The sequence below is a fragment of the Lissotriton helveticus genome, chromosome 11, assembly GCF_964261635.1.
Source record: "Lissotriton helveticus chromosome 11, aLisHel1.1, whole genome shotgun sequence".
In the NCBI taxonomy this organism is placed as follows: Eukaryota; Metazoa; Chordata; class Amphibia; order Caudata; family Salamandridae; genus Lissotriton; species Lissotriton helveticus.
The window spans coordinates 457984820-458000440 of NC_136072.1; the positions used below are offsets into that span (position 1 = coordinate 457984820).

General features: G+C 49.2%; 1 protein-coding gene across 4 annotated transcripts in view; it reads right to left on the minus strand.

Moving 5' to 3' along the window:
• Positions 1-15621, minus strand: part of SLC18A1 (solute carrier family 18 member A1) — a 320481-nt gene that overhangs the window by 115936 nt on the left and 188924 nt on the right. For all 4 annotated transcript variants that reach the window (XM_078668076.1, XM_078668075.1, XM_078668077.1 and 1 more), the window contains one exon: positions 5465-5525. In XM_078668076.1, coding sequence (XP_078524202.1) covers positions 5465-5525 — 61 coding nt within the window. The remainder of the gene's footprint in view (positions 1-5464; positions 5526-15621) is intronic.

The following is a 15621-nucleotide window of genomic DNA, read 5'->3' on the forward strand; positions in this document are numbered from 1 at the left end:
TAACCCAGGGTGGTGTGGAGTGGAAAAACGATGGATTTGGGCCCAGATCTTTTGACTGGGGTGAATGTGTGACATTGATCCACATTCTGTCCATCATTGTTGTGTTTGCAGTTACCGCTCTAAGTGTACTGGGGATGCTCAGACGTGAGTCCCAGACACTCCACACCACTGGAATCAAGCTAGCCGGGCTGATGAGAGGTGTTACCTCGAAACCGGGCCGGTCCTCGGATGCTTGTTTCCGTTCTGGGAAGGACATGGCTTTTGTAGTTCGGACTGGACTGTTCCCATGGGGCAACAGGGTCAGTGCTGATTTGCATATCGCCATTGTCTAACCCAGGGTGGTGTGGAGTGGAAAAACGATGGATTTGGGCCCAGATCTTTTGACTGGGGTGAATGTGTGACATTGATCCACATTCTGTCCATCATTGTTGTGTTTGCAGTTACTGGCATTAGAAGTGGCACCGTCCTCCAGAGTTGAGATCCGATCTTCAGTCTCTTTTATACGGGTATCATGACGCTCCAATTTGGCAACAACACTGTCCATACGCGTGTTAATGGTGTCTATTTTGGAGTCAATCGTTGATAGGCTCTGCTTCAAGCCTAACAGGAGAGTCTTCCAGTCCTCCTCCTGGGGAGCCGAAGAAGAGGGGCCGCCCTCCACTTCGGGCGTTGGCGTGGAGGTTTTCTTAGATTCGAAAGGAATTTTTGACTGCCTGGCATCGTTGCGGCTCATGTTGCGCCTGGGCGTTCGCGGTGCCGTGGATGAAGTGGCCGCCAGGTCGAGGATAGGTTCAAGCTGGAGGGGGGTCGCCGAAGGGCCAACTAAGAGCTAAAGTAGCTATTAGAAAACTCCTTGTGTTTCAAGCGCTGGGAGAGTATGGAGTCTGGGCCACTGCACTCTTGTTGTTTTTTAAGGGATCTGGAAGACCTCTATATCCGTCAGTAGGCAAGGGCGGGTTAGCCCGGTCGTGGACTGCTTCAAAAGCGACAGCCGTGGACGATCCGACGATCTTGGCACACAGTGAGTATAGACCTGGAGACGCAGGATAAGCTTCAGCCGGCTCCAGAGGGGCAGGAGCTGGCAAAGGAGAATTGTTGTCCCAAGCGGGCCTCCTTCTCCCCAAGCCGCAGGTCAAGCTCAGTGATATGTTCCAGAAGATAGGCGGGAGGGCGGGCAGGCCAAGCGGAACTGTGAGGGCCTATAAGGATGGGAGAGCTTCCAGTACGTCGTTATCACTGCCGGTGGTCTGCAGTCAGTCCGGCCTATACGCCACGTCTTGTAGCAGCGAATTACTGGGCAGGTACAGGCCAAACAGTCTAGTGGTGAGGGGGGGGGCGTGAGATCCGCACCACGAGTCCGGGGGGGGAGAGGGGGGGGGGCTGCACTCCGTGTTTATTTGAGGCCAAGACAGTGCGCTGTGTTTTGGCGCCAGGAGGCCTCGGGGGAAGAGTGGCCAGGCGGGGCAGGTAAGTAAGTACAGGTATACCCGGGGCGTCGCTCCCGGCCCTCGGTCCAGATAGCGCTCCGGTCTTTAACCGGGCAGGCCGCAGCGCCTGGGAGTTGCGTGATTGGCCCTCCCGCTAAGCAGCGCACCACGGGGAAGCGCAGGAGGAAGGCGGGCGGATCTGGCAGGCTCTCCTCAGCGCTGTGGCGGTCGCCGCAGGTTTCGGTGTTCCCCGAGCAGGAACGTGCTGTCCCAGGAGTATAGCGCTAAGTCCAAGGTGACCTGCTGCGTTGGCCCGGGGAGGGGGGGAGGGGGGGGGGGGGGTCAGACGCCGCCGCTCCCCGCAGTTACGTCCCCACAAACGGCGCTCACCTCAGGCTGCTCAGTAGCTTCGGCCGCTCAGGCAACAGGTAACTCGTGAGGGAAAAACTCGTCCCCTGCAGCGCCGTGCAGGCCGCAGAGCCCCGGCCTTTCCTGGTGGGACGATCCGACCCCCAGCAAGCAGAGAACCAGCCTCGCCTCCCGTTCTCCCTTCACCAGCCGGTAACTCAGCAGTCCGCCAGGTTTTTCCGCCAGATGAGGTACCGCTGCAGTCGTGGTGTTGTCACGGACACGATGGTGTGGTGTCCGAGTGGATAGCGTCGGTCAGGATCCCTTCAGGATGTTGAAATGTGCTCGATCGAGCTGGAGCCTCCCTCCAGTGCGGCCATCTTGGTTTGGCGCCACCTAGCGCCCCCCTCTCTTTCTTACATCTCTCTCTTGTAAGCCGAGCCCAACTCACTTCTTTTCTGAGCCATATGTCCTTTCACTTTTCCAAGTTCATCTCAGTTGCTCTCATACCTGGAGCTTGCTATGCTCTGGAGAAATAATCAGACCCAGGGAGCACCAAGATTAAATGACTTCTTTATGATGATATTAAGGATATTTTTTCACCCATTTTATGAAGTCATACAACATAGTTCAGCATCCAAGCAAAACAATGTAATCCATTGTCTGTGAGCAAAACAACAGCAAAATTAATGATTTTCCAGACCAGACAATAAATAACGCATTTTCATCTCATCAGTGGCATCACAGAACATACCATACTCTTCTTGGCATCATTATATGTGAATTAGGAAGCAGTATAGAAATGTTGTAATCCCATCAAAAAATACCCATTTGAGTTCTATGCAATAAAATGCAAAATGATAAATATGAAGAGGGATGTACAAAAAAACTGCATCTTAACCTATTCTTCATTTTGAAACTGGTGTCTTGAGAATGGCACAAAACTAAGATCCATGCAAGTGGAAGACAACTTTAAAAGAGATGATGCACCTAACAGGTACTTGGGTTTGCAGAAATATGCCTAATAATACATGCAGAGTGGAAAAAGAGGAGATACTGAAATAGAAGAGTGGATTATAGAGTTCTGGGCCCACCTCAATTAAAGTGGCACAAACACCTACCACTCTAACTCCTACACTAACCCACAAAATGGAACAGGGAGAACCCAGAAAATTGGGTTAAGTGGTCAGCAAAGGGAGTACAAAAAACAATATGCTTAGGGCTGCCTTCCAAGCTGTGTATTTGAGGTGTGAATGATAACTGCATAGATACATTACTGAAGGGGGACACTTCTGAAGACCTTGGGTGAAGAAATGCCATGGTACTGAGGAGAAGCACAACCTTAGGTTGTATGGCTCAACCACGCATGCCTAAACCATGCCTTCCTTAACAACGCAATTGAAACAACAAATGAGTCTTAACCACGCCTTCCTTTACCATGCAAGTCTTTATAACGACTTGCGTTAGGGACAGCACTGGACTTTGGAACAGTATAATTTACTATTCCAACTCCAGTCCGCGCAACAGTAGGGAAAGCGTTGGACTTTAAAGTCTAACGCCAATGTATCTAAGGCAAGTTGTTGTAAGGACATGCGTGGTAAAGGAATGCGTGTTTAAGAAGCATTTGTTGTTCTGACCGTGTTGCAAAGGCAATGCGCGGTGCTGCATTTGTCATAATTGCTGTGCCCCACACATTGTATTTCTGGTCATGAAGGAAAGATGATATAATCTGATCTCCTTGGAAATTAGTCCAGTGTGAGTGACAGTGACTTCAGAGCGATGATTGAATCATTGTGTTTCTGCACGGATCTGATGTTTCTACATTTTTTGAGTCTGTGTCGGGGATACTGTTCAAGGAGCTGCCTGAATAGTAGTTCTTTGAGGCCTTTTCCTGCCTTTCCCAGCAATGGAGAGGAGGAGAAAGGGAGGGTCTCACTTCAGTGGAATCCTGGTCACGACAGGTCCTCCTTCTCATCCTTGTGGGTGGACTAAGTTGTCATAGTAAGTCCTCAAGAGGCCAAAGAACAGGGCATTGAAAGATGCCACAGGAACCAAGGCCCGCGGATTCCTATGTAGGCTGTATTTGAACAACGCGCTGTGAGCCACCATCCTGCAGGCTAACAATTCAAGTGTGTGACCTTTGTGGCACTTCATGGGATATTGCATTTCTAAAATGTTTGACTTGCTCATGACCTTGGCTGTGACCAATAACCGAGGCCTCCCGATTTCTTGGTATGAACTCGACACAAAACGTCTGTCAACTATATTCTGTCACCACATCTCAGTATCCCTCTCCCTACCCCGAGGGTAGGCGGCACAGTAGTTTAACATTCCTGTTGAGCACAGAAGGATCTCAGAAGCAATAGCAGGTCAGGATGGGACTGTGTAGCCTCATCCCTTTGGTTTGCTAGATATTCGTCCAGCAAATCAGGAGAGCTAGAGATTGTACCAATCGTAGGAAGACTTTGCTTTGGGCCTTTGTAAAATCCAACCAACAATTATATTGAGCCAAATTCCCAATTATTTTGCTTTAGGCGAAATGCAAGGCTACCTCTAATTCGTGGCTCGCACTGAGGCGGTCTTATCAACCTGCAACATCGATGCACGGAAATCTGTTCAGCCGAAATATCCCTTTAAAAATTATGTCTCCTATCATAATTTTTTTTATATATATTTAATATTTCCAATTGGCTCTCCAAATGATAATTTACGTTGAATGTAGTTTTACAATCCGTAAAATGCTCACTTTCAAGAGTGATATCGACCAATCACTGAAAAAAAAAAAAGGAGAAACTACCTGGTGCCTTCATATACCACGAAACATCAAGCGTATTTGGTACTCAGTCTACGTTCGCAAATGAAAAGCACATTTCTTATGTTTCATCTCCTTTATGTACCTCTGCGCCAATTTGAAGCATCGTGGAAATAACAGCACAGTAAAAGAATCCTAATGTCTATTATGTCTTTCTTCTAATGAAACTAATAAACATATTTTTAGTATGTGTCCCAAACTACTTATTGCCAGTAAGAAATACTTAAAACACATTGCTAAAACCAAAGGCATTAGGACAATATCTGAAACCACTGCTTTGTGTTTCGAGGAGAAATCATTGGATGCCCCACGACATTTTTGTCCAAATCAGAGACAATATTTAAATACCCGACGTGTTTGATCATTCAGAAAAGCTCCGGGTGAGAAAAGCTCAAGTAAAGAAAAGACCCATGAAGACTGCTTTGATCCATTTGTGACACCTGTGATTTTAGAACCCAATTATAATGCATTTTAAGTGGCATTATTCTTAACGCTATTAGTTAAGATACATTTTAAACAATGTTTTGGTTTGTTTTTAGTCATATCGTGAAAGTTTAAAAAAAAACAAATACAATAAGTACAACTCAATTCAATTTTGCGCTGAAAGCTCAATCCAAAATCGAGTCATTAATGCAACATTGGATACTTTTTTTTGCAAACCTTCAGACCACCAATTGTGCTTTTGCCTCACATGTATTTGTAGATAAATATTGAATATGACTTGAAATGAAGTATTTTTTCTATGTCATTCAAGGGAACTTTATAGAGATTAAGGGGGCTGGCAGAGCAGACGTTGACAGGTAGAATGGGACACGAAAGAAGAGCATGGTGACAGGATTAGAAAGAACGTAGACATCAAGAAATGTTGTAATCTTACCGGCAGCAGCCAGAATGTATGGATCTCGAAGCAGGGTCAAAAGCGCTGCACCTTTTGCACTCTTGAAAGAAACATGATATGCAGTTATTACAACAAAGCTCTTCAATGCCAAACTGACCTTATTCCCCAGCAATTGTTACACCGCAGTTCCAACAGCATCCAACCGCATGCAGTACCAATCTGACACTGCTATCACAGTACCGACTGGCCTTTCCTCAAAGGGTATGACCAAAATAAACCTTCCCTAGATGCACTACTGGCATTGCCTCACTGTCCAATGCTGCTGCAGTAGCAGCTTGCTCTCTCCAGAACGTATATGACAAATATGATAAATTCCCATGATGCACTCTGGTCTCCTAGGAGCGGTACTATGCTTCGAAACAACCTGCTCTGTCAGTTTCCACCCCTTTGATCTTTGCTTTCTTGCTGTACCAACCTGATCTTTCCATGGCACACAGTACCAGACTGACTTACCGCAACATGCAGAATCAGACTGCAATCTATTCATTTTGTGGCCTTCCTCAAATGCAATTCTGTCAGAAACTCTCTGTCCCACCTGGGCTTGCCTAATTTTACCAGCCCCTATAATACTGACCTGGCCACGCTTCTCTGTGGCACCAGCTTGGGTTCCTTGGCCACCAGGAAATTCACTGACAAGAAAATAGCAGAAAGTGGAGTGCGAATGTGACATTCAGGATGGGACACTGCGCTGAGACGGTGAACAACGTTTACAACGAAACTTTTACAACACACTACTATTACAACGCAGGCATTACCACGCATACCATTACAACGCATTGCGCTGGGGGGCTGTAGGAGAGTAGGGTCTGCAATCCTATGATCACCCAGATTTTTGCTTTTTGCTGCACTGGTTTACGACTTTCCCTGGCTGTGGGCCTGCTAATCAGACCCACAGCCTAGCTGTTCTCTCTATCCAAATTGCACTCAGGTACTGAATTGGCACTGGGCCCTCTCCAAGTCCCTGTACCCAGGGCTGAGGTGCACCCAGAAGTCTCCCAGGGGCTGAAGCATGTATTGTGCCACCCCTGGATTGACTAACTAAAACTGACACAACTGGCTGCACGACAGCTGGGGCAAGGTGGTGTACTCACCCTTTGCTTTAGATATAGTATACCTATATCTAACCCTAAAATGGACACACAGATCTCCTATCAGTCACTCCTATAGCAGGCCTTAACAATCCTGAAGGCAGAGTGCTTGGAATCGTGTGAGATGGTGCTCTGGCATGAGCTGAGCCTGTCTGCGGCTTTCGGGATCCATCCCTTAGCCGTTTCCATGATATCGCATACCATATACTCTTAAGTGCATTATAATCCTCGCGGTTATATGCCAACTCTGGTATCGCTTTATCAAAACATGTCGAGTAAGGTGTCATACGAATTGGAATACTAACCCCTCGCCAATTCTGGCGACGGGGTTAGCATTCCACCCTTCTAGAGGGACACGACATGCATGTAACCTATAACCCGGTTAAAAGTCAGACAGAGCCTTAGCATCCACAAAATGGATGCTGCCACCGAGACACAAGTCTGCCCTCCTGCTGCTGGGAGTCCTCCCAGAGCAGGAGATAAGGACAAAGGGTTTCCTGCCAGGGGCGGTGCCAGCACCGTCCCAAACAGGGTTTTGTGTATTGTAGGTAGGCAGGGCTTTAGAGGAAGGTGACTGCACGTGGCACCCCGGTGCTCACTGTGCATAGGCTGGCTGGAACCAGTTCCAGGGTCACTCCAGACCCTGTGCTAGGGAAAAGCCCGCCAAGGAAGTGGGTGTAACCACCCCCCTCCTAGTCCCACCCCTAGGGCAGGACTTAGTCGCGTGCCAGCCCCTTTTTACAGGATAAAGGTAGGAACTGGCCCCCTTCCAAATCAGATCATCTTTGAATCCTGAAACTACTTTCCACGAAAGGAACTCAAGACTTCTTCCTAAGATTTCTCCCTTGTGACTAAGGAGTAGTCACCCTGCATCCGCAGGCACCATCTTAAGAACACTGCGGTCTGCTGCAAGTCTCTCCTCCGGATCAAGACTGCCCAGCTCGACGAGAACCGGCTTCCCTGGCACCTCTGACCTCTACCTGCATCATCAGTCACGCTGAGATTCGTGGGTGTGACGAGACCTCGAGGGACCGGCCATCTTCAAGACTGCACGACTTCTTTCCAGCAAGCCCGCCGAGTGAATTCCTGGTGAGTGCTTTGGGGTCCGAGAAGCCCCCACCCTGAGCAGCTCCAGCACCGAAGAGCAGCCCCCCAGCATCTCCACGATCTGCGTGGGGCCCTTCTGCTTTTTGCTGCTCACCGCGTTGTTTGGCTACTAGCCCGCTGGCTTGTGGCCTTCCTGACGACGCCCGACGACATTTCTGCTGCTGGTCTGGTTGCTCCAGACTGGCCCTTGCTTCCCTCCATCGGAGAAGTACCCTGGACCCTCCTGGTCCGCCCAAGACGCCATTTTAGGTCCACCGCGTGGGCCTTGCATTTGCCAAGACTTGTTGCCCAATCCTGGGTCCAGCGACGTCGACAGCAAGAACCTTCGTGGGACAGCTCGCACCTCCATCCTGGTCGCCGACAACGCCTCCTGGTCCGAGAGACTGCAGAGCCCAGCAGCGCCCACTCACCTGACTGCGGTGACTTCGCCCGGTGCCATCCTGGTGCCCACTTAATCACTGGCTAGTGATTCAAGAACTTGGTCCCCTCTGCTTTCAGGTTTTCTTCTTCCTTGATCCAGGCTTGGATCCATCGAACTTTTCTTCACTGGTCGCCTGCCAGCAACTTCTTCCTTCCAGGCTCCTGGTCCGGCAACGAGATCCCCGACGTCTTTTCAGACCTATGCAGCTGCAGCCCCTGGGCTAGGTAACTTCGGCACGCCGGTGTCCCAGCATAGCCTCACTATCCAAGGGTCAGGATCCACTGTCGTTTTCTCCCTACCAGGTCGGGTTCGCCCGTGAACACTAACTTTGTGAATTCTAGCTTCCATAGACTTTGTCCCGCATCCCGCGTGAGAGTGCACACTCTGCACCCGAGTCCCCTGGGCCTCCTAGTAGTAATCTAACGATTCCCTAGTCCAGTCCTAGCGATTCCAAAGCCTATTAGAACTGTTACTTACCTGCTAGTAATTCGCATTCCACTTTTGTAGTATATGGTTTTTCGTGCCCCTCGGGCATTTGTGTAAATTGTGCGACTTAAAGTATTTTCGTAAGAGTTTTGTTGTGTGCTTAGCTCCCTGTCTCATAAAGAGCCAGGGTAGTCTTGTTATAAATAAATACACTGTTTATTTTCATAACAACTTGTGTGGTGTCCTTTCACTGGGTGTTCAAGGGGTAATGTGATGGTAAAACAGCTGGCTTAACACGCCCTCTAGAGTCTTAGCCTTAGACTGCTCGTATCCATGCTACTAGGATAGCTGGTCTATAAGGTTGACTTACAACCAATCATCAATAAGGGTTGTTTGGACTGATATATAGTGATCACTAGAATAGTGAACACTGCACATCAGGCCAACTTCTCACATTGGTGAGCAGCGGTTGGGATTTGAGCTTGCTGTTGTTTTACCACACATGCCCTAAGAATATCTTGTGAAAGATCACATAAGTACTAAAGGTACATATAACTTAGCTTAGAATACTCTGAGTTCTACTGAACCAGCTGTTGTAGCTCCTAGGGCCTAGCACACCCTAAACTACAACTCTAGCAAGGGATCAGTAGGCAAACATATAGTGTAGGTAAGTGCACCACTTACACCTCACTAGAAAAGCATGTCTACCCAGGGAGAATCTACTGAGACTCCCCTGGTCAGTGTTGACCCTCCACAGGTCACTTCAAGATATGCAGCTCTCAGTTTCCAGGAGATGAGACAGATCTGTGTCTCCAGAAAACTGAAGCAGGGGTCTAACCCCACCATTCCCTTTCTGATAGGTCTCTTAGAGACATATGATGCCAGAAAGCTTTCTCAGTTACATGAGAACATGCCAGCCTTAGAGGGAACCTCTGGGGATCCAGACCTCCCCAACACTGCTACTGCAGTTGAGGAGGAGGAGGATCAGGAGGAACTCTCTGGGGATGAGGTAGACAAAGGTCTTGAGGTAGTCAGAAGGCTAACTAGGACCAACTTAGACTTACTTGGGCTAGGATCTGGGGGCCCCCCAGTACTAACCCGAAGTGGGCCTAACCTTGGAGTTAGGAGAGATAGATCTCTTTCTAGGGACTCCAATAGATCTCTGCACTCTAATGCCTCTTCTCAGGGGAGAAGGAATCCTCCACAGAGGAGATTCACTTCCCCTCAGAGGAGGGAGCATGAAGCTAGGATGAGACAAGCTGAACTGAGGATTGAAAGGGAAGAACTTGCCCTGGCCAAAGAGAAGCTTGCCTTTGCTAGAGAGCAGCAGATAAGTGGGTTAGCACCCACTGGTGGCAGCAATCTCCCAAGAGATAGAGAGAAGGGTTTAGATACTAAACACCTGACTAAAATAGTGCCCCCCTTTAAGCAAGGGGATGATATCCAGAAATGGATGGCTGCTCTGGAGAGGGCCTGCACTGTGCAGTGCATTCCCCAGAGTCAGTGGGCAGCTATACTGTGGCTCTCCTTTGATGGTAAAGGTAGAGATAAGCTCCTCACTACAAGAGTGGAGGATGCTAACAATTACCAGGTCCTGAAGAATACACTGGTTGATGGGTTTGGTTTAACCACTGAGCAGTACAGGTTGCTGTTCAGAGACACCCAGAAAACTCAGTCTCAGGACTGGTCTGATTTTGTGGATTGTGCCACTAAGGCTTTGGAGGGCTGGTTGCTGGGTAGCAAGGTTACAGATTACACAGGATTGTATAATCTAATGATGAGAGAACAAATTTTAAACAATTGTCAGAACCAGTTGCTGCACCAGCACCTTGTTGATTCAGATCTGACCTCTCCCCAAGAATTGGGAAAGAAGGCAGACAAATGGGTCAGGACAAGGATCAAGCAGAACCAGAACCAGAACCAGGGTGGTCAGAAGAAAGCAGACCAGAAGGGTAATGTTAAGAATGAACAAAATGACCAGAAGTCTTCACCAGGTCCCCAACAAACCAAAGAGGGTGGGGGTCAGGCTTCCCAGAAGAAGAAGACTCAAGAAGGCCAGTCAAAAAGGTGGTGCCAGTACTGCAAAAGTAAATCTCACTGGTTTAGTGAGTGCACCAAAAGAGGAGGACAAACTCCTGCCACTACAGCTCCTAAAGCAACTGCACCCCCTAGTACAGTCAGTAGTGGTAGTGTACCTCCCAAGGCATTAGTTGGGTTAACCTTGGGTACTGAGGGGTCTGACAACTTAGTTGGCACACTCACTCAGGCTGTCCTTGTCTGTACAGTGGATATGGATATGTCCCCTGAAATAAGTCCCAATACTTTGGGCAAATACAGGCAGACGCCTTTGATAAATGGCAAAATGGCTCAGGCCTATAGGGACACTTGTGCCAGTGTCACCATGGTGACACCTAACTTTGTGGACCCTGGACAGATCATGCCAGGTACTGATTTCCTGGTGACCAATGCCAGCAATGTCACTACTAGTCATAGTGTGGCAATTGTGGCTTTCTCCTGGGGTGGAGTGAAGGGACAAAAGAAAGTTGTAGTCAGTTCAGACCTCCCAGTTGATTGTTTGTTGGGCAATGATTTGGAGTCATCACAATGGTCAGAAGTGGAGCAGAGGACTCACATGGAGATTTTAGGCTTGCCAGCACATGTGCTTGCTGTGACTAGGTCACAGGCCAGAAAATGCCCCACTGAACAGGTGCTGGATCCTGAAATTATGGACCAGACACCTTCCAAGAAGAAGAGCAGTAAGGGTAAGGCTTTGCCTTCCCCCTTGCCCCAGGTTGAGGATCAAGTCTCTGAGGAGGCTGATCTAGAAGAACTGAGGGAAACTGAGCCTAAAGAGCTTGAACTTGATCAAGTTGAGTTTCTGGGCTCAGGGGGACCCTCCAGAGCAGACCTGGGGAAGGAACAGTTGAGCTGCCCTTCCCTTGAACCCCTCAGACAGCAGGCTGCTGCTGAGGCTGCAGGGAATGCCACAGGTGCCCACAGGGTATACTGGGAAGATGGACTCCTGTACTCTGAGTCAAGAGACCCCAAGCCTGGTGCAACCAGGAGGCTGGTCATCCCCTTGTCTCTGAGAGGTTTCCTTCTCACCTTGGCCCATGAGATTCCCCTTGCAGGTCATTTAGGTCAGACAAAGACTTGGGACAGGCTTGTCTCACACTTTCACTGGCCCCATATGAATGAGAATACCAAGGAGTTTTGTCGCTCATGTGTCACTTGCCAAGCCAGTGGTAAGTCAGGTGGCACAACAAAGGCCCCCCTCATACCACTACCTGTGGTGGGGGTTCCCTTTGAAAGAGTGGGGATTGACATTGTTGGTCCAATGGAACCCCAGACAGCATCAGGACACAAGTTTATACTGGTGGTGGTGGACCATGCCACCAGGTATCCTGAGGCTATTCCCCTTAGGACCACTACAGCCCCTGTAGTGGCAAGAGCCCTAGTTGGAGTGTTCTCCAGAGTGGGTTTCCCTAAGGAGGTCGTTTCTGACAGAGGTACAAACTTCATGTCAGGATATCTGACTGCCATGTGGAAAGAGTGTGGTGTGAACTACAAGTTCACCACACCCTATCATCCACAATGCAATGGGCTTGTTGAGAGATTCAACAGGACCCTGAAAGGGATGATTCATGGACTACCTGAACCTCTTAGGAGAAGATGGGATGTCCTGATCCCCTGCCTCTTGTTTGCTTACAGAGAGGTCCCACAGAAGGGGGTTGGCTACAGCCCTTTTGAGCTTCTGTATGGGCATCCTGTAAGAGGACCCCTGTGTTTGGTAAAGGAAGGATGGGAGAGACCTCTCAAAAAGCCTGCAACCAACATAGTGGACTATGTACTTGGTCTCCGCTCCAGGATGGCTGAGTATATGGAAAAGGCATCCAAAAACCTTGAGGCCAGCCAAGAACTTCAAAAAGCTTGGCATGACCAAAAGGCTGTTCTGACTGTGTACCAGCCAGGACAGAAGGTGTGGGTGCTGGAGCCAGTGGCCCCAGCAGCTCTGAAAGACAAATGGTCTGGGCCCCACACCATCATTGAGCAAAAGGGAGAGGTTACCTACTTGGTGGACCTTGGAACTCCCAGGAGCCCTCTCAGAGTGCTCCATGTTAACAGGCTCAAGGCATATGTTGACAGGAAGGACATGAGCTTGCTCATGGCCACAGATGAGGGACAGGAGGAAGAGAGTGACCCTCTCCCAGACCTGCTCACTCAGAATCCTGATGATGGATCAGTTGATGGTGTTGTCTTTTGTGGCAGCCTCACTGAACATCAGCAACAGGATTGCAGGCAAGTCTTGCAATCCTTCAGACATATGTTCTCTCTGACACCCAGCCAAACTGATTGGTGTACCCATGATGTTGACACTGGAGACAGCCTGCCTGTCAAGAGTAAAATCTACAGACAGCCTGATCATGTTAGAGACTGCATCAAAACTGAAGTGCAGAAAATGTTGGAGCTGGGAGTCATTGAGCCCTCAGATAGCCCTTGGGCTAGCCCAGTAGTTCTAGTGCCAAAGCCTCACACCCAGGGTGGTAAGAGAGAGATGAGGTTTTGCGTAGACTACAGAGGCCTCAATGCAGTCACTAAGACTGATGCCCACCCAATACCAAGAGCAGATAAGCTTATAGATAGATTGGCTTCTGCCAACTTATTAAGCACATTTGATTTGACAGCTGGGTATTGGCAAATCAGGTTAGCTGAGGAAGCCAAACCTAAGACAGCATTTTCTACCCCTGGAGGGCATTATCAATTTGTGGTAATGCCCTTTGGACTGAAAAATGCACCTGCCACCTTCCAAAGGTTGGTGAATCAAGTCCTCACTGGGCTGGATGACTTCTGTGCAGCTTATCTTGACGATATTGCTGTCTTTAGCTCCACCTGGGAGGATCACCTGGTCCACCTGAGGAAAGTGTTAGAGGCCCTGCAAAAGGCAGGCCTCACTATCAAGGCCACAAAGTGCCAGATAGGGCAGACACAGGTTGTATACCTGGGCCACCTTGTAGGTGGAGGCCAGGTTCAGCCACTGGAGAGTAAGATACAGGCCATCAAGGACTGGACTCCTCCAATCACCCAGACTCAGGTTCGAGCTTTCTTGGGCCTGACTGGGTACTATAGGAAGTTTGTCAGAAATTATGGGTCCATAGTGACCCCTCTTAATGACCTGACAAGCAAAAAGATGCCAAAGAAAGTTCAGTGGACAGCAAGCTGTCAGAAAGCATTCAATGACCTAAAGCAGGCCATGTGCACAGCACCTATCCTAAAGAGTCCAGATTACTCCAAGCCATTCATTGTCCAAACAGATGCTTCTGAGTTGGGTGTGGGGGCTGTTCTGTCTCAACTGAATTTTGATGGTAATGATCAGCCTATTGCTTTCATTAGTAGAAGGTTGACACCCAGAGAGAAAAATTGGTCAGCTATTGAGAGGGAGGCCTTTGCTGTGGTCTGGGCCCTGAAGAAGCTGAGGGCCTACTTGTTTGGCACTCACTTCACCATTCAGACAGACCATAAGCCCCTCTTGTGGCTAAATCAGATGAAGGGTGAAAACCCCAAACTGCTTAGGTGGTCCATTTCCCTACAGGGGATGGATTTTACAGTGGAGCATAGACCTGGGACTGATCACAGCAATGCTGATGGGCTCTCCAGGTATTTCCACTTAGAGCAAGAAGACTCACCTGGTCAAGGTTAGTTTATTGTCCCAAAGTTTGGGGGGGGTCATGTAGGAGAGTAGGGTCTGCAATCCTATGATCACCCAGATTTTTGCTTTTTGCTGCACTGGTTTACGACTTTCCCTGGCTGTGGGCCTGCTAATCAGACCCACAGCCTAGCTGTTCTCTCTATCCAAATTGCACTCAGGTACTGAATTGGCACTGGGCCCTCTCCAAGTCCCTGTACCCAGGGCTGAAGTGCACCCAGAAGTCTCCCAGGGGCTGAAGCATGTATTGTGCCACCCCTGGATTGACTAACTAAAACTGACACAACTGGCTGCACGACAGCTGGGGCAAGGTGGTGTACTCACCCTTTGCTTTAGATATAGTATACCTATATCTAACCCTAAAATGGACACACAGATCTCCTATCAGTCACTCCTATGGCAGGCCTTAACAATCCTGAAGGCAGAGTGCTTGGAATCGTGTGAGATGGTGCTCTGGCATGAGCTGAGCCTGTCTGCGGCTTTCGGGATCCATCCCTTAGCCGTTTCCATGATATCGCATACCATATACTCTTAAGTGCATTATAATCCTCGCGGTTATATGCCAACTCTGGTATCGCTTTATCAAAACATGTCGAGTAAGGTGTCATACGAATTGGAATACTAACCCCTCGCCAATTCTGGCGACGGGGTTAGCATTCCACCCTTCTAGAGGGACACGACATGCATGTAACCTATAACCCGGTTAAAAGTCAGACAGAGCCTTAGCATCCACAAAATGCATGCTGCCACAGAGACACAAGTCTGCCCTCCTGCTGCTGGGAGTCCTCCCAGAGCAGGAGATAAGGACAAAGGGTTTCCTGCCAGGGGCGGTGCCAGCACCGTCCCAGACAGGGTTTTGTGTATTGTAGGTAGGCAGGGCTTTAGAGGAAGGTGACTGCACGTGGCACCCCGGTGCTCACTGTGCATAGGCTGGCTGGAACCAGTTCCAGGGTCACTCCAGACCCTGTGCTAGGGAAAAGCCCGCCAAGGAAGTGGGTGTAACCACCCCCCTCCTAGTCCCACCCCTAGGGCAGGACTTAGTCGCGTGCCAGCCCCTTTTTACAGGATAAAGGTAGGAACTGGCCCCCTTCCAAATCAGATCATCTTTGAATCCTGAAACTACTTTCCACGAAAGGAACTCAAGACTTCTTCCTAAGATTTCTCCCTTGTGACTAAGGAGTAGTCACCCTGCATCCGCAGGCACCATCTTAAGAACACTACGGTCTGCTGCAAGTCTCTCCTCCGGATCAAGACTGCCCAGCTCGACGAGAACCGGCTTCCCTGGCACCTCTGACCTCTACCTGCATCATCAGTCACGCTGAGATTCGTGGGTGTGACGAGACCTCGAGGGACCGGCCATCTTCAAGACTGCACCACTTCTTTCCAGCAA